Source organism: Rousettus aegyptiacus, unplaced genomic scaffold (assembly GCF_014176215.1).
Source record: "Rousettus aegyptiacus isolate mRouAeg1 unplaced genomic scaffold, mRouAeg1.p scaffold_m13_p_12, whole genome shotgun sequence".
Classification (NCBI taxonomy): Eukaryota; Metazoa; Chordata; class Mammalia; order Chiroptera; family Pteropodidae; genus Rousettus; species Rousettus aegyptiacus.
Genome location: NW_023416287.1, coordinates 13,625,703 through 13,650,198, shown reverse-complemented (window position 1 = coordinate 13,650,198; position 24,496 = coordinate 13,625,703). Strand labels below are relative to the sequence as shown.

The 24,496-nt window shown below is 58.3% G+C and overlaps 2 protein-coding genes across 12 annotated transcripts; one reads left to right on the top strand and one right to left on the bottom strand.

The window, feature by feature from the left end:
* The first annotated feature begins 90 nt into the window (after positions 1-90).
* Positions 91-17,043, top strand: LPIN3 (lipin 3). 11 transcript variants are annotated; one of them, XM_036229405.1, is made up of 21 exons: positions 128-262; positions 3,730-3,869; positions 3,961-4,160; positions 5,353-5,448; positions 6,465-6,730; positions 6,936-7,016; positions 7,553-7,673; positions 7,834-8,173; positions 8,960-9,059; positions 9,179-9,330; positions 9,746-9,839; positions 9,948-10,017; positions 11,620-11,744; positions 11,821-11,864; positions 12,496-12,680; positions 13,748-13,896; positions 14,093-14,179; positions 14,633-14,785; positions 14,936-15,050; positions 15,129-15,232; positions 15,424-17,043. In XM_036229405.1, the coding sequence occupies exons 3-21, from the start codon at positions 3,969-3,971 to the stop codon at positions 15,566-15,568; spliced, it is 2,619 nt and encodes an 872-aa protein (XP_036085298.1). In that variant the 5' UTR covers positions 128-262; positions 3,730-3,869; positions 3,961-3,968; the 3' UTR covers positions 15,569-17,043. The 11 variants fall into 11 exon arrangements, with proteins under 11 accessions (XP_036085299.1, XP_015993046.2, XP_015993043.2 ...); XM_036229404.1 differs by having other exon boundaries at positions 6,933-7,016; XM_016137561.2 differs by having other exon boundaries at positions 129-262; positions 11,652-11,744; positions 12,542-12,680.
* Positions 16,419-22,884, bottom strand: EMILIN3 (elastin microfibril interfacer 3). Its single transcript, XM_036229407.1, has 4 exons — positions 22,561-22,884; positions 21,049-21,171; positions 19,680-19,903; positions 16,419-19,403 (listed from the first exon to the last, which is right to left on the bottom strand). The coding sequence occupies exons 1-4, from the start codon at positions 22,725-22,727 to the stop codon at positions 17,617-17,619; spliced, it is 2,301 nt and encodes a 766-aa protein (XP_036085300.1). The 5' UTR covers positions 22,728-22,884; the 3' UTR covers positions 16,419-17,616.
* Between the last annotated feature and the right edge of the window lie 1,612 nt (positions 22,885-24,496).

Genomic DNA, 24,496 nt, shown 5'->3' with positions numbered 1-24,496 from the left:
CGCCCAGCTTCTACGGGTGAAAGAGCGGCTTAGGGCTTGGGGACTGAGAGAGGGCGGGGTCTCTTCGGGGGTGGAGTCTAGACCGATTGGGGCCTACGGAGACCGCCCTCTGCTCGTGGAAGGGGCGGAGCCGGGACCTCACTCTGTCCTGGAAGAGCCGGAATCGCCGAGTGTGGGGCTGAGGACGCTTACCTGCAAACCCTGTGCACTCAGGTAGAGGCGGCGGCTCCGAGTCCCGGAGGTCCAGTGGTCAGCTCCCCAGGTAGGGCCCAACCCGGGCCTGAGAAGACCCCTCTCTGGGTCCCGCTTTGCCCCGCCCATCTGTCCTGCCATCCGACCCTCGTTCCTTCCTGTTTGCGGGCCACAGCCATCTCTTGCCATCAGAAGGGAATTCGAGGGTGGAGGAACTCGCTTCCGGCCGGCAGCTGCGGGCCGCCCCTAACATCCAGAACATGGGATCATTAGATAAGGAAGTTGACAACCCTCTCCGCCCAGCGTTACCCTAGGCTGACTGTTTGACTTTGGAGAGGACACTCACCCTCTCTGGTACTGAGTATCCTCAGTTGCAAAGCAGGGTCTGACTGTTGTCCTGTGTTTATCCTCCTGCTCCCACTGGTCCTAGGTGCGGAGCCCCCTCCTTGCCTCTCCCCCAATTCTGGGAGCCCAGAAAGACCGAAAGCTCCCACCCAGAGCAGCTAGTTCTGGCTTCTCTATGGTGGGGTTGTGTTATGGCTTGTGGGCCTATGGGTGTTCCCAGACTGGGCTCTGAGGCTTGGGCTCCCTGTGAGGCCTGCCCAGAATCCACCTGCTCACTTCGCAAACAGTGGGGCCACCGTCATGTAGGGCCTTGAGTGCTGAGTAAGAAGTCTAAACTCTCAATTGCAGACAGGGACAGTACATTGGAGTCTGACTTGTAGCGTCATCAGGACTAGCCTGGGTGAATGGTGCTGTCACGACGCCAGAAGAGATGCTGCTGTTAGGGGACACGAGTTGGCATTTATTGCACGCTAGAGCTTTACATGAATTACGTCATTAATTACTCATGCGTCTTTTAGGTTATCCGCATTTCAGAGGCTGAAACAGGCTCAGAGAGGTGAAGTGACTTGCCCAAGGTCACAGCTAGTTAAGTGTGAGGGAAGGGATGAGAACCCAGACAGTCTGGTCTCTTGCCCACAGTGTCCTGTTACTGTCCAGGATCTAGGCATCAGTAATAAAGCCTTGACCTAGGACAGCAGGAAGAGAAAGGAGGAGTGAGATGAGCAGGAAATTGGGGAAAAGGATTCAGAGGGCTTGGGTCCTGAGAGGAATTCAGCTGCCTGGGGTTCAGGGTGGGGGCAGATGAAGTGTTTGATTTTAGACACGTTAGTTCAGGGTGAAGGACGGCATAGGGAAGCCAAGCAGAGCTTCCCTCCATCTGGAGAAGGGCAAGGAGGCAGAGCTGGTCCTGGGGAGAGGAGATACCTAGAGGAATGGGTGCAGACAGAGGAGGGGAGCTCGGGGCCTGGTCCACAGGAGTCCTCCCCACCCCCACCCCCCGATGCCGAGCTGCTGGATGTAAGGACATCCACTCATGGGGTGGGGGTGGGGGAACAGGGAGAGGAATGAATTCTAGGCTGGGAAGAATGTGAAAAATTGAGGCCTCGTTTCACAGAAGGGGAAACTCAGTAGGGTGCTTGCCTGAGGATGCTCCATGGATGGTTAGAGAAGGATCTAGGGCCCCTGGGTGGCATCTCTGCCATTCAGCTCTTTCTACTATCAGTGGTTCTCAACCAAGGCCAATTTTGACAATGTTTGGAGACAATCTGGTTGTCACAACTGAGGGGGGGCGGTACCGTAGGCATCTAATGGGTAAAGACCAGGGATGCTGCTAAACATCCTACAATTCCCCCCAGAACAAAGAACTATCCAGCTCCAAATGTCAGTGATTCCAAAGCTGAGAAACCCTGTCCTAGGTTGAGCTGAGCACCACCCCCCGCCTCCCCCCCCAACACACACACACCCCAAGCTCTTTTGTCCTCAGCAGGGCAGATAGAGCTCATGCTTGGGCCTCCAGCTGGGCACACCTTTGCCCCTACCCCTGATCTTCTACCCTTCCCAGGCTTGTTCTTTTATTTCTGGAAGCTTCTGGAAGTTCCTCTCTGCTTTTCCTGGGCACCGTGGTCTAGATATCAACCCACCATGTGTCCACCCTTGTTAGTCTGTCTCCTCAGACCTATATTCATAGAGTTTGGTGTTAGGTCAGGAGAAATCAAAGTGGAAATTTATACCCAGCATGGAGTGGGTGCCTTGCAGATAAAACATTCATTAAATTTGAGTGGCTAAAGAGCTTCATTTTATCCCCATTTTCACTTTGCAATTCAGATCGTACCTGGTGAGTGTGAAGCTGTACATTTCTAACAAGCGCCCAGGTGACACTGGCGCCGCTGGGCAGGGACCGCGCATTGAGTGGCAGTGTGCATTTCAGGGCTGTGCAGAGGGGAGCTGTGGGCCAAGCTGCCCTCTCTGCAGACAACTGGGGTGTGGTTTGGGGACTGTGGAGTGGAAGGAGCCATGGTATGGAGTCAGGAAACCAGGATATGAGTCATCCCCTCCTCCCCCCATCTATAGATTCTTAACAGAGTTTGGATAAGTCACTTAACATCTTTGAGGCGTGGTCTTGCATAGTAGGCAGTCCTCCGGGGGTTCTGATGCGGGGTCTGAAAGAAGGGAGTGCCCCATAGAGGTGGGATGGCGTAGATCCTGGCAGCCAGAAGGACAGTGGACTACTGGCCCGGCCAGCGGGGAGGGTGATGAGCTGAAGCTGGTGGGCAGGCACTATGCCAGCGTGGAGGCGGCTCTCATTATAGCCCTGGCTTTTCTCCGTGGCTGCCACAGCCTCCTGCTTCTGGCTCACCCAGCTGTGTCCGGTGTGGGAAAGCTGGAGAGACCAGTCTGGCTAGGGAAGGAGGAGCAGCCTTGACGGGCCAGGAGCCAGCCCACAGCCTGGATGTGGGTCTGAGGAGTGGGTGTCGGGGCTGAGGACTATGGCCTAGAGACACTGGAGTCAGCTGTGGGCCATGGACAGACTTCCAACCCTCCCAAGGAAACTGGGAAGGACTTTCGACTTTGGGACCTTAAACTGGCAGCTCCCTCCACCTGCAGCTCTAGGGGAGGCCAGGCCTTGAGCATCTGACCCCAGGAATAGAGCTGGGCAGAGCCTTATGTACCTGGTTCCCCACAAATCAGCCATGATAGACCAGCAAGGCCCTTTCCAACTCCTAGGACCAGAAGGCAGTGAGATAGCTGAACCCATTTCTCAGATGGAAACACTGAGATGCCCTCCTCCCCACTTCCTGAGAAGATATCCTCCTTTAGGGCATTATCCAGCAGGGCCCAGGCCCTAATATATCGTGAGGTGGCTCTTCAGGAAGGGGTGCCTACCTCCTCCTGTTCTCCTAGTTGGGCCACCCCAGTGGTTCACGCCTAGGGTTCTGCAGCTGTGCAGGCCTGGGTTCAAATCCCACATCCTCTCTTTACTAGTCTTGAGATCCTGGGCAAGTCACTCGACCTCGCTGAGCCTCAGCTGGCTTGTCTGTAAACAGGAATAATGACACCCACTCGGCCAGCCTCACAAGTTGTTGTGAAGACAAAATGAGCCCTGCCGCCAAGTACCATGATCATTATCATTACTCATGGCATTTAAGGCTCAGGACACCCCAGATCACCTTACCCCATGCCCTCATTTTACAGATGCAATCAGCACCTAGAGAAGGAAGGCAGCTATCCAGGAGTCCCAGGGCTGGTCAGGGGGTGAGCCACAGGTAGATCCCACGTCTGCCGCCACACCTCCCAACCCAAGACTGCTACCTGTCTTTAAAGGCGCTCCGAGGGTAAGCCTGGGCACCCGGAGTCAGGCTGTGGAGCCTCCCTTTGGAGGGAGGGAGACCAGGCTTTAATCCCAGCACCGCCTCCCTTTGCCAGCACCAGCTATGAACTACGTGGGGCAGCTGGCGGGCACGGTGTTCGGGACAGTGAAGGGGCTGGTCCAGGGCCTGAACCCGGCCACACTGAGTGGCGGCATCGACGTGCTGGTGGTGAAGCAAGTGGACGGCTCCTTTCGATGCTCGCCCTTCCACGTGCGTTTCGGCAAGCTGGGTGTGCTGCGGTCACGGGAGAAGGTGGTAAGTGCTGACAGCTGGCCGCGAGGCCGGTGCCGAGCGGGCTCTTCCAGCGAGGGCGGCCGCCGCAGTCCCAGGAGAGGAGGCAGGCCTCCGTTAGGTGCGGCTCTGCCTTCTGGACAGACTGCGCTTTTTTTTAAAATATTTTCTTTGAAGGTTTTGGGTTGGTTTGGGGGTTTTGGTCCAAGAGGGTGCCATTTTCCCCTGGAAACAGCACAGTGGGGCAGTCCCCAGCGCTGGGGCCATCAGACCTGGCTCCAGCTTAGTAAGACCTTACCCGTGTGTTGGTAAGTCACTTCACCTGCGCAAATGGATACACTCACATCTGCCTGTTGATTAAACAGGAGCTGATGACGCTGTCCCAGAGCCAGACCTGTGGGTAACACTCAGTGGTTAGTTCCTCTCCCTTAGGAAGCCTGCACTGTCTTCACTGGGCTCAGGCAAACATCACAGATTTTCGTCAGCACTGAGATGCAGTGTGTGAAAAGAAGTTTGGTCAGCCCAAGTCTCCTTCCCACTGGGATGAGCCTTCTGGAATTCTAATAAGAAAGTGTAGCCTCGTGGGAGACAGTTTAGCTATGTGGCTAAGAGCTTCGGTTATGGACTCAGGTGCTCTGTGTTCGTAGTCTCACTTGGCTACTTCCCAGCAAATTTCTTAACCCTCCGAGCCTCAGTTTCCTCATCTATAAAGCGGAGACAATGGCAGGAGCTACTAAAGGGTTGTTGTGAAGATTAAACAAGATGGCCTAAACAAAACACTACATTAAGTGCTTAGGAAATGATAATTCTTACCACTGTGGATGCATTCAACAAACGTCTGAGCACTGTCCTGGAGACAGAGACACAGTAGTGACGAGATGAATCATGTCCTTGTTCTTGTGGGGTGTGGGAGGGAGAGGAACATGGAAACCAAAGCATAAACAAGAACGCTGGGACCATGACATGCAACAGAGCCCAGAGAATGGGGAAATGTTGGGGTGGAGGGAGCTCAGCCAAGTCTCTCTGAGGAAGGGGAACTCTGAAGGAGCAGATCCTCAGAGTGGGCGGGGAGAAGCCAGGCAGGCCAAGGTAGGAGGGAGAGAGTTCCAGCAAGTGCAGGGCTCGGGGGCCGCTGGGAGGCCTGTGGACTGGAGCGTGAGCGTGAGGGCCAACGGTGGGGACCGTGCATCCCCTTTCCCATCACACCCCATTACAGGTAGACATCGAGATTAATGGGGAGCCAGTGGACTTGCACATGAAGCTGGGGGACAGTGGGGAGGCCTTCTTTGTCCAAGAGCTGGAGAGTGATGAGGTAAGTGCCTCTGCTCTTGACAGCCCCTTCACTGGTGCCCCCTGTGGGTGGGGCCTTGGGGCTTGTCACTGTCCCTACCCCGGGAGTACTGCATCAGCAAGGGTCTGATAAGGGGATGGATTGGTGCTGGCACTCTTCATGGAGCCTGGGTGGATTTGCTGGGCGGGGAGAGGGGGAAGGCGGGGGCGAAGGCTGACTTACTTCCCAGGGAAAGTTGGCAGGTTTCTTAGAAGAGGACACTTCAGCTGGTCCCCTGAAGGGTAAAGGAGGCCTTCCTTGGCCAGCCTGGAGAGGAGGAGGGTGCTGAGGAATGGCTGGGGCTGGAAAGCATAAGATGGCTTTTTCTGGATCTGGGGCCTGTTCGGTGCAGCTGGAACATGGAAGTGTGTGGGCGAGGGATGAAGAGAGGGGTGTTCGCAGAAGGAAAGCAGGCCCAGCAAAAGCCAGAAGAGGTGTTTAAATAGTTTGAGTTTGACAGACTTTAATTGAGCCCCTACTGTGTGCCAGACACTGTGCAGTGGACTTGGAGGGGTTCACCCCTGCCTTCAGAGAGATTCCCGGACTAGCCTGGGAAACAGACACATAAACAACGGATGACAAAACTATGTTCATTACAGCGAAGGGGATTGGAACAGAGGCTGAGGGATAGTCAGGGCGAACTTCCTGGAGGAGGTGATACCTGGCTGACTCTTAAGAGGGAAGAAGGTGTTTACTGTGGTAGGTGTGGGCAGAGCAGACGGCCAGGTTTCTGCCCAGACGGTGTGGTCCATGCAGTACCCTGGCCTGCCATGGGCTGCCAGGGGTGCATGTACCCCCTGGGGTCGGGCCGTTTCATCTCTGCGAGGCAGCTCTGAGGCCAGCAGCAATTGCAAGGCCATGCTGCTGTCGCCTCTGCCCAGCCTCCATGCCTGTTTTGCTGACTCCAAATGAGCTCACTCCAGGGCTTGAGACTCCGGCAGGGCTCAGGATGACTGGGTGACAAGAGCCCCTCACTCCTGCCCTGGTCCACTCCACAGGAGCACGTGCCTCCCCGCCTGTGCACATCACCCATCCCTTGGGGGAGCCTGTCTGGGTTCCCCTCGGAGTCCCAACTGGGTACAGCCAGTGAACCAGAGCCCATCATCATGGGTGTGGCTTCCACGGGGCGGAAGAAGAGGCTTCGTAGGAGGAAATCCAGGCGGAAGGAGGACATGACGGCGGCAGATTCCAGTTCTGAGGAGCTGGAGGCAGGCGCCGAGAGTGAACTGTCCCAGCTGGAAAAGCCAAGGCCTGAGTCCCCAGGGTGTGTGGGGACCAGGTGGCGGCCAAGGGTGTGAGGATGCCAACCAGGGTTTAAGCACGCTTTCTTCCGCTGGCACTGTGTGATCCTGGGCAAGGGCCTTGACCTCTCTGAGCTTTAGCGGCTTCACCTCCCCACGTCCTTGACATCGAGGTTCCCCAGCCCTGTACGATCAGTGACCATTTATTTCCCTGTGGCCCCTCAGCAGTGTCCTGTCGGAAGGGGAGTCCTCACCGCAGCCCAGAGACATCTACCCCTACTCTGATGAAGAGTGGCCTCCGCAGGCCAGGTGAGAGTCTGGGCAGGCTGCAGGCAGGGACTCAAGGGCGAGGTCTCACAGTGGTTTCCATTTACATTTTTCTGCTGAATGATGGCTTAGAACACATTTAATGTGTTACCCGCCATTTCTATATCTCTTTTGTAAAGTGTTATTCTTCAAGTCTTTTGCCAGCTTTTAAATTTGCGGTAAAATGCACGTAACATTTACCATTTTAATCATTTTTAAGTGCATAGTTCAGCAGCATTTGGTGTATTCACTGTGTCCTGCCACTATCTTGTACAACCCCTAGTTCCAGAACTTTTTCATCACCCCAGATGGAAACCCTGTATCAATTAAGCAGTTACAACCTTGCCCATTAGTTCTGCTTTTACTGGACTGCCTTCTTATTGTTGATTTGTATGGGTTCTTTATATATTTATATATTCTTTATATGTTCTGGATCCAACACGGGTATGACTGTGTGTTGCAAGTGTTTTTCCCAGGCGGGGCGGGCGGTAGGGAGTGACAGGCTGGCTGAGGAGCCTCTGAGCTCTTGTTTCCCGCAGCCTCTCGTGCAGTGGGCTAACAGCCCCTAAGAGCGACTCGGAGCTGGAGGTGCGGATCCCTGAGCCCAGCCCGCTGAGAGCTGAGTCCCACATGCAGTGGGCCTGGGGGAGGCTGCCTAAGGTGAGTTCTTCCGTGTCAGCCCCTCTCCCTGCCCACCTGGGGCTCCGTGACCGCTGCGGGTCAGGACTGGAGTGACTCGGGCCACTTCCCCAAGGCCCTGGTGGGTATGGGAGGCAGACCCCACACTGGGCTACATTCTTCCCCATTTCTTTGAATGAAGGTGGCCAAAGCTGAGTGGCCCGCATCCTCGATGCTCCCTGATGGCAGCACCAGGAAAGCCTCTCCTCCTCGGGGTGAGCCCAGCTCCCCCTCCACCTCTGCGCCTGGTGATGGCCCTTTGGGACCCCTAATCCTGCAAAGAGGGGTCAGCACTGACCTTCAGCCTGACACGGAGGTGCCTACTCTGGTGGGTCCGCTTCTCCCTGCCCCTGAGAGAGAGAAAACCGGAACTCAGAGGTCCCAGGATGCGGACCTACCTCCTGCCTCGAAATCCTGGAGCTGGGCTGCTCTGGAGGGTCCAGCTCCCACTGGACAGCCAGAGGGGGTCTCCAGGAGGAAAGGTGAGTGAAGGCTGGATGCTCCCAGTGCTTGCCTGGACGCATGTTACCCCCTCGGTGGATTCTGTGACTTCAAGCACATTTCGAGCACCTACCGTGTGCCAGATACTGTATTTGGCACCAGCCCTCATGAGGCTCACAGTCCAGTGGGGCAGATGGGTGACACATACACCAGGGAGAATGTGACATGGGATGGATCATTGGGTGGGACAGGGGCTATTTAAATCATGTGGTTAGGGAAGCCTCTGAGTGGAGGATGTTTGAGCTGAGACGTGAATGATAAAGAGCTCGCTAAGGGAGGATCAGGGAAAGAGAGTTCTAGGCAGAAGGAACGACATGTGCCAAGGCCATGAGGAAGGAGAGGAGGAGTTTCCTGTCCAGGAACTGCGGCAGCTGGTACGTCTCGAGCGAGGCAGGGCAGAGGGTTGGGAGAAGAAGCCGGAGAGATGAGAAGAGGCCGGACATTGCCGGTCATGAGCTGAGGTTTATCCCAACAGCGCGGGGAGGCACCAGGCCTGTGCTGCCCGAATAGGTAGTCATTATTTAAAATTAATTAAAATTCAGAAACATTTAAAATTCCGTTTCTCATCACACCACATTTGAAGTGTGCCAATAGTCACCTGTGGCTGGTGGCTATTGTATTGGACATGTAGACATAGGACATTTCTATCAGCATAGAAAGGCTACCAGACAGCACCGCTTTAGGGCATTCGAAAGCCAGGGAGACATGCACTACTCACATTACTGAGCACATGTTAGGTCTACAGCTGGACCCTCCTCTGCCCTCAGGCTCCCTGAAGAGAAGCCAGCACCTGGGCCCCAGTGACATCTACCTGGATGACTTGTCCTCTCTGGATTCTGAGAATGCAGCCCTTTACTTCCCCCAGAGGTGGCTGGGTCCTGGGTGCCAGGGTGTCTTGGAATCAGGGTCTGTGGGACCAGGGCTTAGCTATCAAGGCGTGAGGCCCTTCCTTATATTCATGTCACCGTTGGCTCCTTTGTTCCCAGTGACCGTGGGCTGGGGGCCAGGAGGTGGAGTGAACCCAGCAGCCAGAAGCCCCTGGGGGACCCCAGCCCTGAACAGGAGCCAGAACCCACTCCAGACACGATAGTGCTGTCCCTCTGTGGTGGACTGGCTGACAGACGAGACATTTCCCTGGGTATGTCTGACCATGTCCCGAGCCTGTCTAAGGATTGGCACTGAGGCTGGTGGCTGGGGAGGGCATGGAGGACCCCATGGGGTGGGGCAGCAGAGGTCTGAGGCTGGGCCAGGCGCCTCTACTGTTCTCTGCCTTATGGAGCCCACGTTCAGCCCGCAAGGGTGGGGCATTCCCAAGGTCCCAAGAAGCAAATGCTTGGTGCTAAGCCGTGAGTTATCCTGTGAATCCAGGATGGCCAGTGCCTGGGGTGGGAACAGCAGGTGCAAAAACCACAGGTAGGGAGGAGCCCTGCTAGGGCAAAGACCCAACCCGCAGGAGGCCAGAGTGGCAGAGTGCAGGGGCGCCAGGAGGGACTGGGACAGCGGGCTGCACGGGATGTGTCGGCCCCCCCCTCACTCTCTGCCTCTGTGCCCAGAGAGGTTCAGCCAGCACATCGTCTCCTACCAGGACCTCACCCAAAACCCCGGCCTTCTGGATGACCCGAACCTGGTGGTAAAAATCAATGAGAAGTAAGTACTGGGGCTGGGCTGCTGGCAGCCCCAGGGGTCATCCCCCTACCCCCAGCCTTTATGGGCCTGCAGCTACTGTAGCCCTGACACCCTGTTCTGTCTCCCCAGGCATTATAACTGGGCTGTAGCTGCCCCCATGATCCTCTCCCTGCAAGCATTCCAGAAGAACTTGCCCAAGGTAAAGGTTAGAGCGCCACTGTGCTTCCTGGGGAAAGTGGCCATAGTGTTGGGGTAGGGGGCCCTTGGCCAAGAAGTGGAGCATGGGCCGAGATGGGCCGGGGGCTGATTGGCTGCAAGACCCACTCTGGGAGAGGAGACCAAGGTCCCCTGAAGCCTGCCCCATGCCGTGTGGGAAAGGCCCAGCCCTTCGCTGCTTTCCCCACATGGCTAAATCCTATTGGATTTGGACTTTACTTCAAAGGAGCTCAGGACACACCAGAGGGGGAATAAACATTTGACAGGGACGTGCCTTCGACAGGAGGTTTTTGGATCTGAGAGACAAGGCTTGGGAGACACAGGCCCCCCTCCTCACCTTTCCCTGAGAATCTCTCCAGGCTGGGCTTCGGGCGCTTGCTGGCTTTGTCAGCACATATTTGTTGTGTACCTACTGTGTGCCAGGAACACTCACGCCCTCATAGAAAGACAGTTAATCAAAGACTCAGCCAGATGAATGTAAAATTTAACTGAGTATTGAGAAGGGGTGATCTGGCGTGCTTTGAGAGCCTACGACAGGGAGGTTCGCTGAGCCAGTGCCCACTGGGCAGAGGTCAGAAGGACAAGTAAGCCTTAATCAGTCAAGGGGTGGGGACAGCATGTGCAGATGCTCAGAGGTAGGAAGGAGCCCAACCTCCCAGAAGGTCCCTCCCAGAACCTCCACCCTGTGCCAGCCTGCACCTGACCCTTCTGCCCCTCTGGGAGTGGTCCAGGGCCCCGCCCTGGTCTGTTGTCCTCCACTTGTCTAGAGTTGCCCAAAGAACATCACTAACCAGATGTTGAGAGATGGTGCCTCCCTTTGACGATACTCAGCTCCATCTTCTGGCTGGCTCTGCGTCTGAGCTAGGACCACAGCCTGTAGGATGGAAGAGGGTCACTCTCCTGCTTGTCTCTTCTCACTTTACCCAGAATGAGGCCCCTGAGAGACTCCCCAAGCCTGTTCCCAGCTCAAGTGGGCACCCTGGCCAACCCACCCTGAACCCATATCCTCCTGACTTGGGTGTACCATTTCGTTTGCAGGAAGCTGATGTGGGTCTCAGGTGGGCCTGGGCTGTCAGTGGGGTTATCTAGCACAAACCTAGTTGGCATTTTTCACAAGGTCATGTTGCCCCCACCAGACAGTGATGGTAATATACAGAGAAGGGGGCTGTCAATGGGCTAGAATCACTGACCTTAGAAGTTGCCTGTGTTGGTCTTGGAGGCTGATGGAAATAGTGGCTATCGACTGTCCTTCCTGCTGCTACTTGGTCGCATCATGCAGGGAGTGGTAGATCTTGAGAAACTCCCAAAGCACTGCCTTCAGCTACTCTAGGAGGGTGACTGACCTGCCAGATTTGGAGGGCAGGCCAAGGTTGGGCTAGAGCTAGGGGGTTAGGGCTGTGGTGGGGCGGGGGTGGACAGGAGTGGCCCTTGGTCTCCTGTGCTTAGCTCCCTGAATCCTGGAGATTGGAGGTGAATATGGTTCCTCAGCATCCAGTTGTTGACAGTACCTTGCTTGAGGGTCACCCCCAGACTCTGGGCTCATGGTAGCCCCGAGGACAATCTAAGGTGGGTTTGTGTGGTACAGGGAAAAATGCCATGGCCTTCATCTGCCCACAGAGCTCCGTGGACAAGCTGGAGAAGGAGAAGATGCCCCGGAAGGGTGGGCGGTGGTGGTTTTCCTGGCGACGCAGGGACTTCCCAGCTGAGGAGGTGGGTGGTCACAGTCCCAGGGCAAGGCCGGCACAGGCAGGAGCTGGAGTTCACTAGGTGGATGTTCTTCCCACAGCACAGTGCCCAGAGGGACAAGACTGCAGCCAGGGAGCCACGGGGGTGAGTCGATCTGGCTGGAGGCTGGGGAGGTCGCTGTGGGGGACAGGGATGCGGGGAGCACCCCTCCCCCAGCCATGGTTCTTTGTCGGTCCCCAATCACTTCTATACCCTTTTTCTTGAGAAATGCGTCTACTTCACAGATAGGAAATCTGAGGCTTAGAAGCACATCAACAGTCTCACAGCCAGACATTGGCAGAGTAGACAAGGGGCTACTACTGTAGCAGGAGGGACGGGGCCTCCCCTGTCCCCCAGGGGCCAGCGGACCTTGCTCCCGCTTATACCTGTGAAGTGACCCAGAACACCCAATGGGGGGTGACCAAGGATGAGTCAACTAAAGCCAAAGCATGTGGGGCTGGGAATAAACCTAAAACACACTTCTAGGTCGTTCAGGTCAATATCTCCGAGGCAGGCACTGGCATCATGGTGGTGGAGACTCGCTGAGGGCCGAGAGACCAGGCCCTCGGCTTCAGCTCTGCTGTCACCTTTCTGGGTGCAGACTGTGGCTTGCATCCTTAGTCTGCCACCACCCCCGAAATGGGTGGCACCTAGAAGGAGGGGTTTCTGATCCTCTCCGGAGGGGCCCAGGCTTCTTACGGGCTGGCCTGAGGGGTGAGCATCTCCTGGAGTGCAGGGCCTTCTGCTGGGGAGAGGTGGCCTGAGAGAAAGGCCGCCCGCAGGGAGAAGACGGATGCCCTGAGCAGCGAGGATGACGCCCCAGACAGCCCTGTGATCCTGGAGGCCCCCTCCCTGCCGCCCTCACCTCCAGCCTACACTCCTACCTACAAGAAGTCCCTCCACCTCTCCTCCGATCAGATCGTAAGCGTGTGCATGGGGATATTTGCGTAGGGGTGGCGGGGCTGTGATAACTCCGTCCCAGGGCCCCACAGGGCCCGGCTAAGGAATGGCTCCACAGAGCCACATTCATGAAGCCACAAAGCCCAGGATCCATCCCCTTGGCAGACTGCCTAACAGCCTCTGCTTGAATCCCTCCAGGGGCAGGAGGCTCACTTCCTTATGTGCCAGCCTGTTTCTGTCAGATGTTCTCACTGGAAGAGCTCTCCTTATGCCATCCTAAAATATCTACCTGCAGTGGGTCAGCTGGCTCTGGGTCTTCCCTTAGAGGCCACACTGAAGGAATCAAATGCTGATGACAGTCCCTTCGATTTGGGCATCCCCAGCCCCACCCCTCCCCCGAGTCATATCTCCAAGCTCAGTAACTGGTGGCTCCTGGAATAAGAATGTTTTCTCCCCAAGTGTGACTTCTTGGTCAGGGAAATGCCCAGGGGGGCCTGGCTGGCCTGGTACAGAGCAGCTGCCACCTGTGCAGTACCCTGGTACTCTCATGTGACTTGGGTCAGCCAGAGCCTAGAGGCCTTGGTCACGGGCTGTGGCTGAGAGCTGTCCTGATCCTTCTCAGTGGCCCAAGCACAGAGTTGGTCTATCTTTGGGGGCTATCACAGGTACCATAGCCCTAGGCAGGGGGCTGCCTGTGGGGATCTCTGAGGGCCTCTTCTATGGAGTGCAGTGTGTTTCTACCAAGAGCAATGCCAGCCTTGGGGCTGACCTGAGAAACTTGCCGGGTGCCATGGGCCAGGCTTTGTTTTTGAACGTCACCCCAAAGGAGCCCAAAGGAAAGTTAAGGCTCCTGTACGGGCCCCACCAGCACCCCCTCACTTCTTCCTCGTGGCCACCCCTCTGCCCACATGGATGCGTCTGAGTGTGGCTGTCTTTGATGAAGTCAGGCAGGTTCTCTGAGTTGGGAGGAGAGGAGAATGAGAGGCCTGGAAATCAAAGGCCACGGTTGGTGGGGGCGGGGGCGGGGCAGAGGGTGGACAGCGCCCAGCCGTTGCAGATCACAGCTCACCCCCTTTGCCTGGCCCCAGCGGCAGCTGAACCTGCAAGAAGGTGCCAACGATGTGGTCTTCAGCGTGACAACCCAGTACCAGGGCACCTGCCGCTGCAGGGCCACCATCTACCTGTGGAAATGGGATGACAAGGTGGTCATCTCAGACATCGACGGCACCATCACCAAGTGAGGCCTGGTTGGCCAGGAGGAGGGGGGAAAAGGCCTGGAAACTCACTCCCCTCTGTTCTGGGGGAGGGCGGACAGGGACGGAGGGCCTCCCGGTGTACCGTCCTGGGGCTGGGGGCCGGGCCTCATTGAGCCCCATGTATGGAACGAGGGCCACGTGGGGCTGCCTTGGAGTGACCCCTCCTCTGGACTCTAGGTCAGACGCTCTGGGCCACATTCTGCCCCAGCTGGGGAAAGACTGGACACACCAGGGCATCACAAGTCTGTACCACAAAATCCACCTGTGAGTACTGGGGTGGGGCCTGGGCAGGGCCCTGGGGAGGGAATGACAGGACATCTTGGGCTACCCTGGCCTCGGCCCTGGGAAGCCAGGGTTGGGGACCAGCAGGCCCACAAGGGAAGGAGCCAGGGCATGTCCCTGGAGTGCTGAGACCCACCACCAGTCCTCAGTTCTGTGGTCTGCAATCTGAGTCTGACTGTTGGCCTTCACGCTGAAGAGGAAGTCTACTGACTTGCTCAAAACCTCGTCTATCCTGTCCGCCTAAGGACTCATGACAGCTACTCAGGCCACCTCTCTCGGGCGTGGCTCAGCCGTTCTCCCTAAGTCTCCTCCCTGCAAAAGCCTCTGGGTTTAGAGGCCAGAGGCCCAGGGCTGGGCTGAGCTTTAGGTTGGGCCTAAAACCAGGAGGGTAAGATGAGGGATGGCTTGTCCCTGACGACTCTGTGTCATCCCCAGAAATGGGTACAAGTTCCTATATTGCTCGGCACGGGCCATCGGCATGGCTGACCTCACCAAGGGGTACCTGCAGTGGGTGAGCGAGCGGGGCTACGGCCTCCCCAAGGGCCCCATCCTGCTGTCTCCCAGCAGCCTCTTCTCCGCCCTGCACAGGTAAACCGCTCCCCCGCCCCCCGAACACAATACAAGCCCACGGCCCCGGGGGAGCACAGGGCTGCTGCCAGCCCTGTCACCTGGCTCTGCCATCCTCTGATGGCTGCTCCTCCTTGGCTCCCTTCCCTGCCCATGGCCTCGGCTCTCCAGGGAGGTGATTGAGAAGAAGCCGGAGGTGTTCAAGATCGCCTGCCTGAGTGACATCCAGCGGCTCTTTCTGCCCCACGGACAGCCCTTCTATGCCGCCTTTGGAAACAGGCCCAACGTGAGTGTGTCCCCTACCTGAGGGCTGAGCCAGCTCCCGCTACGTCCCAGCCCACCAGCCCCTTCCTGTCCCCTACAGGATGTCGTTGCCTACCGGAAGGTGGGCCTACCTGAATCGCGCATCTTCACAGTCAACCCCCGGGGAGAACTCATCCAGGAGCCCATGAAGAATCACAAATCCACGTGAGGCTACACCCTGCCACATACGTCCCCATGCGCCAGCCTCTTCCTGGGCCCAAGTTCCACACCCCCACCAGGGACTCTACTCCTTGCCCAGGGCTCCCAGGCAGGGTGTGGAGTCTCTGCCTGAGGTAACAGAGGCTGTGGCCTGGTGGCAGCTCAGGCTCTCAGTGCCGGCCCCGTTCTGCCCATAGGTACGAGCGGCTCGGCGAGGTGGTTGAGCTCCTGTTTCCACCCGTGGCCTGTGGCCCCGGCACAGATCTGGCCAACCCTGAGTACAGCAACTTCTGCTACTGGCGCAAGCCACTGACCACTGTGGACCTTGACGCCCTGGCCTGAACCGGCCCTGGCTGCCCTCTCCTCCCTGGCCTGGCCCAGAACTGACTGATGTCCCAGGGCGTAGAAGATTGGAAGCTTGGTGCCACAGGGCCAACCCCCTGGGGAAGAGGGGGCTGTGGGCTGGCTGGCAGCCTCTCCCTGTGCTGTCTACCTCTGCCAGCTGAGCTGCAGGGGTGGGGCAGCTGCTCCAGGCTTCAGCATGGCCCTGGCCTGTAGCAATTAAATGCTCGCCACCTGGGCCCATGCAGCAGTCCCCACGCCCTTGACACCTGTTCCCATCACCCTGGAACTCTGCCTCAACTCCTGATAGGAAGAGAGAACAGGGAGGCCCCACTAAGGCTTGAGAGCTGTATGCACAGGGAAGGTTGGTGGCAGCAGTGGGGAACAGTTGACTGACATCCTGGAAGAACACAATGCTCTCCCCACCCCCTTCTGAGAGCCTGAAACACCCATACCCTCTGAGGCCATTCCCTTGCATAGCCCTGGCCCCTTCCCATAGTTCTTGGGCCAGACATCTCAGCACATCCCAAGCCCGGATGCTCCAGTATCCTCCGGCTTTGGGAAAGGGGGAGTCCTGGGCAGAGCAAAGACCAAGGGAATGTGGCTCCCACTTGGCCTAACCCGCCCCCAGCAGCTGCCCCTGCTCCTCCCAGCACCTCCCCTGAGGACACAGACCCAAATCCTGCCAGGCAGGTGGGGGTTGGCTTGCTGCCTTCCCTTGGCCTTTGCTGGTCAGTTCAGTGCCCACACAGCTGCTGAGCGAGCTCTTGCCTGAGGAGCTGTGGGAAGCAAGGCTGAGATCCCACTGCAGCCTTCCCTCCCACTGTCTTTGGGGAAGAAAGTACCTTTAGATGGGCTAAAAGCTTTAATCCAGGCTTGCCCTTCCCAACAGCAGCACCACAGTGGAGGGCAGAATACCAAATGTTGGGAAACCAGGAGGCGGGGGTATAGGAACCTACAAAATAACCCAGGAGGTCCTGTGCTGTGGGGAAACTGAGGCCAGGAGCCCCAGCAGAGACAAGCATCAGGTTCTCTGGGAACAGCACAGGCTAGATGAACACGTGTTTTCACATTGTCCCTTAGTTGTGTCATACCTGAATTTCTCATAACTTTGTGAATATCCAGGCGTGGCTGGGCTTGCAAGGATGTTGGAAACTAGGCCTTGAGCCCTCTCCCTCCAGCTGTGGCCTCCTGCCCAGGGTCTGGCCTCATTCAGGCCATGACATACAAGAGGGCCGTTTTTTGGAGAGAGGCCCTAACCTGGAGGGAGAGCTCTCCTCCCAAATGGAAAGGGGAGGACCATGTGGGAACCAGCGTCCTGAAAACATCCTTAGGGAAGAGAAGGAAAAGGATGAGTTGAATTGGGGGTCTCCAAACAGGTCACCTAGACCCAGTCCTCCTCTGGGAATCTACAGCTGCCGAAACCCCCTCACTTTGGGGGAGGATTGACAAGAATAAAGAGAACCCTTGGCTGAGTCTTTGTGTTTCTCTTCCATCCTTCAGGATGGGGCAGTGGCAACCTCTGGCCCTTGGTTCAGAAACAACATTTGTTAAGCTGCTGGGTGTGAGGGCAGTGCCGGTGAGCACCACCTTCCTGCAGAAACCAAGCCTGGATGGCTGGGTAGGGACGCTAAGGGGACAAAGGAACCAGGAGCCTCCATGGGCCGGGGCCTATTGCCTGTGGGCAAAGGGAGATGTGGACAGGCCACTGTCTGAGAACGGCCCCACAGGCCTTTGCACAGGTGCTGACTCAGGTCCACAGAAAAGCACTTTGCAGACTGTGGATTGTATGGTCTCTTAGGTCCACCCCGGCCTTCAGGCATGATGAATTTGCCTCGACTGCTATCCTGAATTGTCCAGCTGGTGCAGCACTGAGCATGGATGTTGGTGCCTGAGACAGTCATGTGGAGATAGAATCAGACTGTTTCTTCAGTGGTCTCTGAAGTGACATCCACGCTGGCCAGAGGAGGCTAGGAGGCAGGGTCTGGGCTCTGGGGTGATGTCCTGAGGGTTGGCGGGATCTGGGGGTTGGGTCCTGTCCAGCCCACCTACTTGGCCTGCCCTGGCTGCGCCTGCTCAGCCAGCTGGGCCCGGCAGTCGAGCAGGTCGTCCCGGAGGCGGGCGATGTCCTGTGCGTGCTGGGCCAGCGTGCGATTCAGCTGGTCCACGTGGCCCCACAGGCCCTCTGTGGGCCTGAGGGGCTCTGTGGGCAAGCCGTCCAGGTCTGCTGCCATCAGGCCCAGCTTCCCACACGCACCCTCCACTTGTGCCACCCTCTGGTCAAAGTGGCCCACTGCATGCTGGAGTTCCTGGGCTGTGTCCTGGCAGCGGCTCAACCCGCCCGCCATGCCGGCCACACCGGCCTTGAGTTGCTCCAGCTCCCTCCGCAGGCTCAGCACCTGCCTGTGGCCAGCCTGAAGCCGTGAGCCTTGGCTGCTGACCTGCTCCTGGATGGCGTGCACCTCAGCCTCCACCTTACGATCCCGCTCATCCAGGGATGTGTTGGTGGCCAAGAAGGCATCAGAGTACTGGCTGACAGAGTCGCTGAGGCCTGTGAGTGACTTGCTCATGGAGTTCAGACTGACCTTGAGTAGGGTGATCTCGCCCTGGAGTGAGCTACCCGTTGCTTCTGCCAGCTTTCCCTGGACCTGGGCCACAGTGCCATTGAGCTGCTGGAGCAGGGCCGTGTGACTGGCCACCTGGCGTAGAAGAGCCTCGATCTGGCTCTGCCAGGCCTTCACCTCTGCCATGAGGTTGTCCAGGATGGCGGAGGTGGTGCTGGGGGTGCACGACGTCTCCAGCGACACCAGCCGTTGCTCCAGCACAGCCAGCTCTGTCTGCACCAGGGGCCACGCCGACCTGGCTGGCGGAGTGCTGTCATGGCCTGGTTCCCCAGCTAGTGTCACCAGGCGCTCCTCCAGGCTCTGCACACGCTCTTCCAGCGTGGTCCTAAAGCCACCCACACCCCATCCGCCCTCCTTCATCCCCAGACAGCAGCTCCTCACTCCACTCTCAGTCCCGTTGAGGGTCTCCAGGCCCTCAAGAAGTCCATCCAAACCGCCATCAAGCATGGCAGCAGAGAGCCGTGTGAGTTCATCCCTGGTGGTGGGGCCATGGCCTCTTTGGGCCTCCGTGACTGCCTGCAGGCTCCTCTCGAGGCTGTCCATGCGGGCACTGATCACGGCTAGCCGGCCACAACAGCTGCCACTGCTGGCCACACTCAGGCCCTGCAGCCGGGTACCCAACTGTGACAGCTCCCGGCGCAGGGCCAGCTCCCGGCCATCCAGACTCTGGTGCAGCCTCCGACTGGCCGCCTGGCCTTCCTCGCACTGCTGCCGAACCTCCTGCACACGCAGGTCACATGTACTCTGGACACCTTGCAGCTTCTGCTCGAAGCCATCCAGTAGGTTACCCCAGAGCAGATGTAGCCGTTGGTCCATGTATTCGTCTAGCAGAGCCAAGGAGGTGAGTGGGGATGGGGGGGCCTCCCGCAGACGCTGTAGGTGGGCCTCGTGGCCGAGGGCCAACCCATGCACCTTGTCTAGCAGCTGCACCTTGGTCCGGAGTGTGTTGCTCACCTCTGTCACCTTGCTCAAGATCTCATCCAGGGGAGGTGTAAGAGGCCCTCCAGCTCTGTCTCCGGGGTTCGCAAACCCCTCAGGGATGACCCCGAAGCCCACAGGGGCAGCAGGAGCTCTGGGGCCACCAATCATCCTATTGGGATCTTCGTGGCTGGCCACCAGGCCACTGAGGGTACCATATGCTTGTGCCAGGCGTTGGACATCACCCTCCAGGCGTTCTAGCCGCTCACCAAACAGCCCTGGGCCTTTCCTTCCTGGGAAAGAGGAGGAGAGAACCCCAGGGGTATCACTGGCCTAGCTCTCTCAGCTTATCCTATTGCCAGGCCACCTGAGAGATTTTCTGTTCTAAACCAACCTTTCTGGGCATAGCTCCATCAGCTGTTGGAGGGGGCCTGGGAGCTCACCCCTCTGCCTAGCATGGGATACACCCTCCCCAGCCCTGCCAGAGCTCAGCCACCCTGGGTTAGTCCCCTTCCCACCTCCCCCAAGAAACCCAACCACCTTGGTAGAGTCTCCATGTGCAGACTCACCGTAGGGGCTGGGGGCCACTCTGCTAGAAGGAGGGGGCCTAGGGCCTGGGCCCAGCTGCCCAGAGGGAATCTGGGGCTCAGGCTCCAGCTGGGACGAAGTGGCCCCATGGTCCGTGAGGTGCTCAGGGCAGCCTTCTCCAGTGAGCCCAGGGCAGCAACGCCAGGAAAGCTCCGTCACGGTCTTGTAGCCGACCTTGTATTTGGGTCTGAGCACTGTGCGGTACCTGAGCCAGGGATGGGGAGAGGACAGGGCCCTGTACCTGTGGGCTGAGGTTCCTGCCTCCTGGCAGATGACCTTGCCCCTAGCTGGTATTCAGGGCCACTCTGAGGCACTTGGATATAATCTAGATGTCTTCCCGCCTCCACAGTACCCCCAGGGGTTTCCTTTTTCTGTGATTAAGGTAACGGGGCCATAGGTTGGAAGCAAGCCTTGCCAAGGCCCAGAGGTGAATTAGGGAAGGGTGCAGGGAGAAGCCTCACCTCATTCTGTTTGCTGGGGAGAAGGCAAGGCAAGCAGGAATTTAGCTCTAGAGCTCTCAAGACCTCCTGGACCCCCCTTGAGCTTATTCCACTCTGGCTTTGGTGATACCTTGAGGAATTCTAACAAAGCATAGCCCTTCCCCTGTGGGCAGATGAGGAATACTGCACTGAGGCTGGGGCAGGCAGCCCCTCTCACTGCCCGGGGGCCACTCTGGGCTCCCATGAGCTCCCCTTAGTCCTCTCCATTCCTCGCTAGCCTTCTCTGGAAACTCAGCTCCGGTCACAGAGGCTGGTGGCTGGGCAACTTTGATTTTGAGCACAGAGGGGAGCCCAGAGACTATCCCTCACCTGTTTAGCAGTGTACCTGGTTCTCCCTCTGACACACTGGAGCAAACAGGTTTGTTTTCAGACTTGCACTCGAACCTCTCCAAATACAGACCTGTGCATCCCACCTGTGTGCAATCCCTGTCCTCACATGACCCCATCTGTCCAGCCTGAGCTACACAATCCAGCTTCCATGCCCTCACCCTGGCCTGCCTTCTCCGCGGCCCTCCTTGAGTCTGCCCAGGGTCCCTTTGGCATCAATCATTGCCAGTGTGACCCTCTGCTCTCCCCTGTTGCCCCACCCCCACCCCTTTATCTCTTCTCCTTTATTGCCTGGTGCTGCCTCTGCCCGGGGAACCTCCCCTGGTCTCACTGGGAGCTCCGACCTGAGCCTGCCTCTGCTCCTCCCTGGCCCCCTCCACCCGGCTGGTGTCGGGACTGTAGTAGGCTCTCTGGAGTCAAAGGAGTTACAGCCCTTTGTAAAGTTGGCTGCTGCTCTTCGCTGAAGGCAGGCCTGGGGCGTGTGCCCAGGGATCTTGAGTGGGTGGGATGGGGGTGCACTCACGTGACTGTCCCAGGGCACTTGGGCCCCCATCCACACGGCCGGTACTCAGCCTTTATGTAGCTCTCTGCTCCCTCCTGTAGGACACAGGTCACATTCCTATGTACCACGTAGGCGCAGAGGGCCCTGAAAGGGAGAATGGCATCTTTGGAATATCTGGCCTGGGCCAGGCCCACTGAGGCTCCTCTATTCCCCTCCCTCATCTGTAGGCCTCAGCAGAAGAGACCGCCATCTTTCTTCTACCCCTTTGTTCCTGGGAGCCAGGGCCCTCTGCCTGGCGTCCAGCCCCGCTGCTGGTCTCTCCAATCCCAGCCTCCCCAATGAGCTGGTCACTGGGATAAGCGCCATACTGAACCAGGGGCCTGGTGCGGCTGCCCTTCCTTGATCTGACCTCTGTGAAGAAAAGGCCCGCCCCAGATTCCCCATCAAGGGCCTTGCCACATTCCCCTACCCTTCTCCAACTCCTTTACTGGTCCCTCAGCTTCTCATCTGAGGCTTCTGAGGTCACAATTCAGTGCCCGAGTCTATCAAGGGAGAAGCGTGGGACACTTCTGACTGACTCCTGGGGACATGCATCCCACCCTGTAGCTCTCTGGCCCTCTCCTCAGATCCTGGATCCTCATTCTCAGATCACTTCTACTACCGCCTCCTCCAGGAAGCCTGATCTGATGTGCCCAAGCCCACTAAGTGTCCACTGTGGGCTGGACACACTCCTTCTACAGTACCTCTCAAATGCAGCCAGAATTCAAATTCAGCCGGCACCGCGGGCAGAGCCCCTAATCCACCTGAAGGCCAGTTTGCAAACCACTGCTTACTAAAGACCAGAAACTGAGGCAGGGGAGGGGCAGCTGCCCCCCCCCCCACAAGCCACAAGGGTTGGTTGGAGAGGCAGCCTGGCGTAAACCGGGCACCTATAGACTGCGGCTGGGCTCTAGAGCCACAACACGAACCCAGGACCCAGGAGCCCCCACCAGTTCTGTGGCCCGGCCACGCTGAGGGTGCCAAGGGGTTGCTGGGCAGGGCTGGCAGAGGCAGAGGCGGGCCGCGGGGCGCAGGGCTCCACATCCTACCTGGCGGGGCAGGGGAGCGGTGGGAGGGCGCGGCGTGTGTGTGTGTGTGTGTGTGTGTGTGTGTGTGTGTGTGTGAGGGGGGAGAGCCCCGCGTGCTCCGTGCGCGGACCGCCCTCCCACCGCTCCCTCCACCTGGTCCGCTGTGCCCGGGGTTTGCAAACAGCGCAGCTGGAAAATGTTACTTCGCTGGAAAGGTTTCCGCGGGCACTGCCAGGATCCCCGCCGCCGCGCCAGGCCCCCTCGGCTTCTTTTTCTTCACCAGCCCCGCAGCCTCCTGGAGCGTGGGGCGCCCGCTGGGCAGGGGCTCGGCGCCGGGAGCCGCCCCTCCGCGCCGCGGCCTCGGGTGCCCGGCGCCCCGCCGGCCGCGCGCGCGGTCGGGGCAGGTGGGAGCGGCGCCGCCGGCCCGGCTCTCCCGCTTCCCGCCCGCCGCGCGGCCCGCGCTTACTTGTGCGGCCCCGGGCGCAGTCGCGGGCGCCATCCCGTCGTGTAGAGGCTGTAGCGGGACACGCCGGGCGGCACGGGCCGCGCGAGGAGCGGGGTGCCCTTGGCCTGCACCCCCGAGAGCAGCGCCGCGACGGCGCACAGCCAGAGCGGCAGGCGGCGGCGGCCCATTGCCGCCCCCGGGACCCCAGCTGGCCCCGCGCGGGGCCCCCGCCGGTGTCTGCGCGCCGCGCCGCTCGCCGCCCGGGTCCCGCCGCCGCTCGCCGCCCCTGGAGCTCGCTGGCCCGGCCGCCTGGCGCTTCGCAGCGGTGGCGTCCCGCGGAGTGGCCGGCGCTTTTCGCGGCTGGGGCCGCGGAGGGGAGGCGGGAGGCGGGCTCTGAGCGGATTAGCATAAACTTGGGGCCGCGTCGCTCTCCTCCGCCAGCCCCCTCTGCCGCCAGCCCCCCGCCCCGGCTTCCGAGCCGACGCCCGCGGGACCGCCCGCAAGCAAGAGGTTAAGAAGGGAGCAGCCCCGGGGTTGCAGGGGCGAGGGCCACTGCGCCCTGAGAGGACCCCCCAAACACACTCATCCACCGCCCTTGCCCTGCTGCACCCGGCACAAGCAGAGCCGGACCCTGCGGGCGGCTTTGGCGCGGGGCTCTCTGGGAGCCGCCCAGCGGAGGGCACACTGGTCTCAAAAGCCAGTGTGCACCTGGGACTGCGGTCCAGGCTTCCGAGCTGAGATGACCGTATTTTAGGTGGAGTCAGTAACACCTCCGCAGCCACCTCCTTGGAAGAGGTCCTTGTTGACTAGCTCTGCCTCCTTGCCCCATCTTTGTCCGAAGGTGCCCAGGACATCTGATAACTCTGTTGTCCCCTCCAGGGGCATTTTAACTCCTCTCTGCTCGCTAACCCTCTGCACCCCTGTCTGGTGGCCAGGCTGTTCCTCTGGTTTCCTGGTGGTGTCCTTGTCGCCTCTGTCTCTCAGGTGTGGGCTGCGCCAGGCCCCAAATGCCTGTCACCTCTCCAGCCTAGCCAATAATGCTCTGCTTCTCTTTGTGCAGCTAAAGCTCTTAGCCAGCTGGACCACAGCACTGGCTCATTGTTAGCGTCTGGTCAAAGACAATCTTTAGGCCTTTCTCACGAAGAGCTGCTGCTAAACCAGGCTTCCTCCATGTTTCCCTTGTGAAACTGACTCTCAGAACGCAAGAGTTGGCCTTCACAGTCAACCTCATTCAAAATCACCTTGATGTTCTGACTTGCAAAGAACCTTTTGAAGCCTGATTCTGTCATCCAACAGAGTGGCACTTCTTCCCGTTTTTGTCTCATCTACACAGGTGACCGCAGCTTTCTGTATCTTTGCCCAAGTAGCTGGTAGGTACACAGAAGCAATTAACAGTGAGGCACACCTGGAGGGAACTGGCTCTAACCAGACTTAGAGATGCAAATTCATACCCTTCAGGTTGAGCAATGTCAAGGGTACTGGAATGGGGCAGCTCTAAAACCCACGTCTATGCTTGTGGATCCTGTGAGGCAGACACCTGACTCAAGCAAGCCAACTGTTCCTTGTTCTGGGCTTGGGAATTGAAACACAGAGGTGGAGGGAATCCAGCTTTGAGGTGAGGGCCGTATTAATTTCCTAGGGCCGCCATAACAAATTACCACAAATTTTATAGCTTAAAACAACAGAAATCTATTCTCCCCCAATCCTGGAGACTAGATACTTGAAATCAAGGTGTGAGCAGGGCCATTCTCCTTCCAGAGACTCCACATTTGGATACTGCCTTTCCTTGTCCAGCTTCTGGGGCTCCCGGCAATCCCTGCGATTCTTTGGCTTGTAGCTGCATTGCTCCGATGACAGCATCTGTCTTCACATGGCCTTCTCTCTGTGTCTCTATATGGCTTCTTCACTTGGTCTTTTCTCTGTGGGTGTCTCCGTGTCCTCTCCTCTTCTGGTGAGG

What these genes read in the sequence shown, in the direction of transcription:
- LPIN3 (XM_016137557.2), top strand. Translation starts at nt 3,969, where the DNA reads ATGAACTACGTGGGGCAGCTGGCGGGCACGGTGTTCGGGACAGTGAAG. An exon ending in GCCCTTTACTTCCCCCAGAG is followed by an intron (nt 9,060 to 9,178) that starts GTGGCTGGGTCC and finishes CTTTGTTCCCAG; the next exon opens with TGACCGTGGGCTGGGGGCCA. An exon ending in ACCTCTCCTCCGATCAGATC is followed by an intron (nt 12,681 to 13,747) that starts GTAAGCGTGTGC and finishes GCCTGGCCCCAG; the next exon opens with CGGCAGCTGAACCTGCAAGA.
- EMILIN3 (XM_036229407.1), bottom strand. Translation starts at nt 22,727, where the DNA reads ATGGGCCGCCGCCGCCTGCCGCTCTGGCTGTGCGCCGTCGCGGCGCTG. An exon ending in CTGCGCCCGGGGCCGCACAA is followed by an intron (nt 21,172 to 22,560) that starts GTAAGCGCGGGC and finishes TCTCCCTTTCAG; the next exon opens with GGCCCTCTGCGCCTACGTGG. An exon ending in AGTGGCCCCCAGCCCCTACG is followed by an intron (nt 19,404 to 19,679) that starts GTGAGTCTGCAC and finishes CCTCTTTCCCAG; the next exon opens with GAAGGAAAGGCCCAGGGCTG.